This window comes from Anabrus simplex, chromosome 1, assembly GCF_040414725.1.
Source record: "Anabrus simplex isolate iqAnaSimp1 chromosome 1, ASM4041472v1, whole genome shotgun sequence".
Classification (NCBI taxonomy): Eukaryota; Metazoa; Arthropoda; class Insecta; order Orthoptera; family Tettigoniidae; genus Anabrus; species Anabrus simplex.
In genome coordinates this window covers 967,732,653-967,736,136 of record NC_090265.1, presented here as the reverse complement: position 1 = coordinate 967,736,136, position 3,484 = coordinate 967,732,653, and the positions used below count along the sequence as shown (strand labels likewise).

The window sequence follows — 3,484 nt, the reverse complement described above, 5'->3', positions numbered from 1 at the left end:
TACAGAAATTAATTTTTATTTTTCCTTTAATTTACAGTCATGGTTAAGGCAGAATGGAGTTTCTCCACCAGAAAATGCCACAAAAGATGAGCTGCAAAGGTTGTGTAATATGAATCGAAGTCACTTAAAGAGGTACAGAAGCACGTAAACATAAGTTTAGATAATGTTGTTTACACTCGTGTATTTGACTTTCATGTATGCATAACAATATTTCTCTGTTTCTTTAAAACCAGGTACATTGTTGACGAGATGCTGCACAGTGAAGGCCATACTGTCTTACGACTTCCTCCATACCACTCATTTTTCAATGCCATCGAATTTGTATGGTCTGTGGCAAAACAGTATTATAACAAAACAGTGGCTTCAAGACCTGGTCACGGATTGGACAGAGCTACAGCTGTGTGGAAAGAATCTCTTGATCAGGTAGGCCAAGTGGAAATGTTATTTATTGGATATATGCAAGTGGAGTTTATAATATACTTGTCAGGTTGTGATACTTCAATATATCCTATAGGCGACAGCAGAGATGTGGAGAAATGAAGTAAAACACACTGAGAAGAAGATTGTCGAGTTCTACAATAATGAGGTGAGAGGTCTTCCTGAAGTGGAGGAACTAGTCATTCATCATGGAAGCAGTGAATCGGAGGAGGAAGATGAAGAAGATGAAGAAGAAGAAGAAAGAAGAGAAGCCGAGGAGTTAGCTGTACCATTGTAAGAGCCATTCCATGAGATTAAGAATGTTATAACTTTGCTGGGAAATAATACATTTCTGATTGCCCCGTCCTTTCTGATATAACGAAGTTACATTTCAAAATTGTGGGAATTGTGTATCTACAAGTTACAGGGCGGTATAGATGTGCAGGTGGGGATCAGTGTCCAATCGGAGTGGAATTATCTAGAACTGCTGTGGCGCAATGTGATGAGGAGCGGGCAAGGGGGGGGAGAGAGAGAGGGAGACAGCACTCTGTCACCAATACACGATGTAAACATTGTACGCCTGTTAAAATACTGACATAACTTAAATTTTATACACTATCTAATGGTTTTCCACAGTTCTCTGAAAGTCACAACTCACGTATACTGTATATATATAGAGAGAATTACATATAAAAATACCTGTGTACACAATAAGTAGCCCACATATTAAATATAAATCAATTTGCTTTATGTCGCACCAACACAGATAGGTCTTATGGCGACAAAGAGGATAGAAGAGATAGGAAAGGGCTAGAAGTGGGAAGGAAGCGGCCGTGGTCTTAATTAAGGTACAGCACAAGCATGTGTCTGGTGTGAAAATGGGAAACCACCGAAAACCATTTTAACGGCTGCCGACGGTAGGATTTGAACCCACCATTCCCCGAATGCAAGCTCATAGCTACGCGACCCTAAACGCACGGCCAGCTAACTCGGTCATCTTTGAAAATGTCTTTTTCTATCAGCAGAGGCTTTTTTAAAATCGTCATATTTTGTATAGGCTACAGGAGATGTACAGTAGCCCACTGGTTTTCTGATTAAACATCATTTATTTAATCTATTGCATCAGTCTACTTACATACTCACTGTCCACGTACATCGGTAACCTCGTGATTCGATTATTGAAGTATTGTGCAATGATGCGACATACAAACTAAGAGAATACCGAGTGGTTCTTCCAAATATAAAACAGACAATTTCGAGTGGTCATGAGCATGACTCATAGTCATAGGGTAGGCTAAATAATAATGTTATTGGCTTTATGTCCCACTATCAACTTTTAGATTTTTTTTGAGACGTCGAGGTGCTGGAATTTAGTCCTGCAGGAGCTCTTTTATGTGTCAGTAAATCTACTGACATGAGGCTGAGCACCTTCAAATACCACCGCACTGAGCTCGGCCCTGCCAAGTTGGGTTCAGAAGGCCAGCGCCTCGACCGTTTGAGCCACTCAGCCAGGTGTGGAGGCTAGAGAGCTGAGTTTAAGTAATTGTCGAACGTCAACTACTTATAAAGATACTGATTGATTAAACTAATACAGTAATTAGAATAACCTAATTGACTACCTACTTACAACCTAGGTACTTTGGAATTGTGTTCTATCTTTTTAACACTGCAAATAAATCCATGTATTGTTTAAAACTCCGTGTAAGAAGAGGACAGTGGATGCGAATAGGTATTATTTTCAAATGAGCTGAGCTCGAGAGTCCATTATAGCATACGATTTTTTCAGTGTACCATGACTCTGTATGTATTGCTTCAGAGGAAGTTCGGCTCCCCGCCAATGTCCAGTGTACCGATAATGAACCATGTGTGTGTTGTGTCTCACTGATCCATGACTGCGTACGATTCTTTCAGTGTGCCATGATTCACTGTGGCTCACTGCAGCGAAAGCTCGACTCCCCGCCAGTGTCCAGTGTGCCTATAAGGAGCCGTGTGTGTCGTGTGGCTCACTGAGCCGTGATTGTGCATGATTTGTGTGCCATGAGCTTGCCGTTCCTGTGAATCGATTCACTCGGACACTGAATGAATCGATACACTGCTTCGAATCAAGCACTCAGTAGCCTACACTAGTAGAGGTACATAGTACATTACCATTAAGATAGATAGCATTGCAAAGTAATTTGTCTTTACCATAATAACAATAATAATAATAATAATAATAATAATAATAATAATAATAATAATCGTATGGCCTCAGCTACCATGTGCAGACATTTCAAGTTGACGCCATCTGGCTGTCTGCTCGTCAATTTTGACGTTCCGTTATACTCTAGGCCCACTAGATGGCAGACCGAGTAAACCGAAACTCTCTTGGGCGTCTGTGGCTGAGATTTAATGAATTTTGTCGGGTAAACACCAAATGCGTCACCAGAGATCTTTTACATGCCGACATCGTACGACATGAAGTGTCGAATGGACTTTTTTCTGCCCTTCAAAAATCCGACTACCTCTGCCGGGTTTGAACCCGCTATATTGGGATTCGGAGGCCGCCACTCTACCACTGATCCACAGAGGCAGCTGTCTTTACCATGAAATACATCGTCGTCGTACATGACTGAATTACTATCAATATATCTTAGAGAAACTGTAATGTACATGAAACCGAAATTGAGTTAATTTCCACGATACATTCTTCCTATATAAAGGAGACCATGTAGCTTATCCACCTTCATTTCAGCCACATAAATATTCAGCAAAAATTGCAAAATCACATTAAAGGACAAATACAATTTTTTAAGTAGAAATAGTCTGGAACATAGATTAGTGAGGTTGGACATCCTGCGCGTCATCATTCAGGAGTCGCTGTTGAACATACTGTACTTGTCAAAACTAGTAAGTTTCTATTTTACACAATAATAGTGAAATGTTGATGAAGACGACATACACCCAGCCCCCGTGCCAGAGAAATTAACCAACGGTGGTTCAAATTCCCCACCCTGTCGAGAATCAAACCCACACCCTGTGACCAAAGGCCAGCACGCTAACCATTTAGCCATGGGGCCAGACAATA

General features: G+C 40.8%; 1 protein-coding gene across 1 annotated transcript; it reads left to right on the top strand.

The window, feature by feature from the left end:
* The first annotated feature begins 245 nt into the window (after nt 1-245).
* On the top strand, nt 246-1,376 carry LOC137501195 (uncharacterized). Its single transcript, XM_068228058.1, has 2 exons — nt 246-423; nt 515-1,376. Exons 1-2 carry the CDS (start codon nt 250-252, stop codon nt 713-715), a joined length of 375 nt encoding a protein of 124 aa, XP_068084159.1. The 5' UTR covers nt 246-249; the 3' UTR covers nt 716-1,376.
* Nucleotides 1,377-3,484: the final 2,108 nt, after the last annotated feature.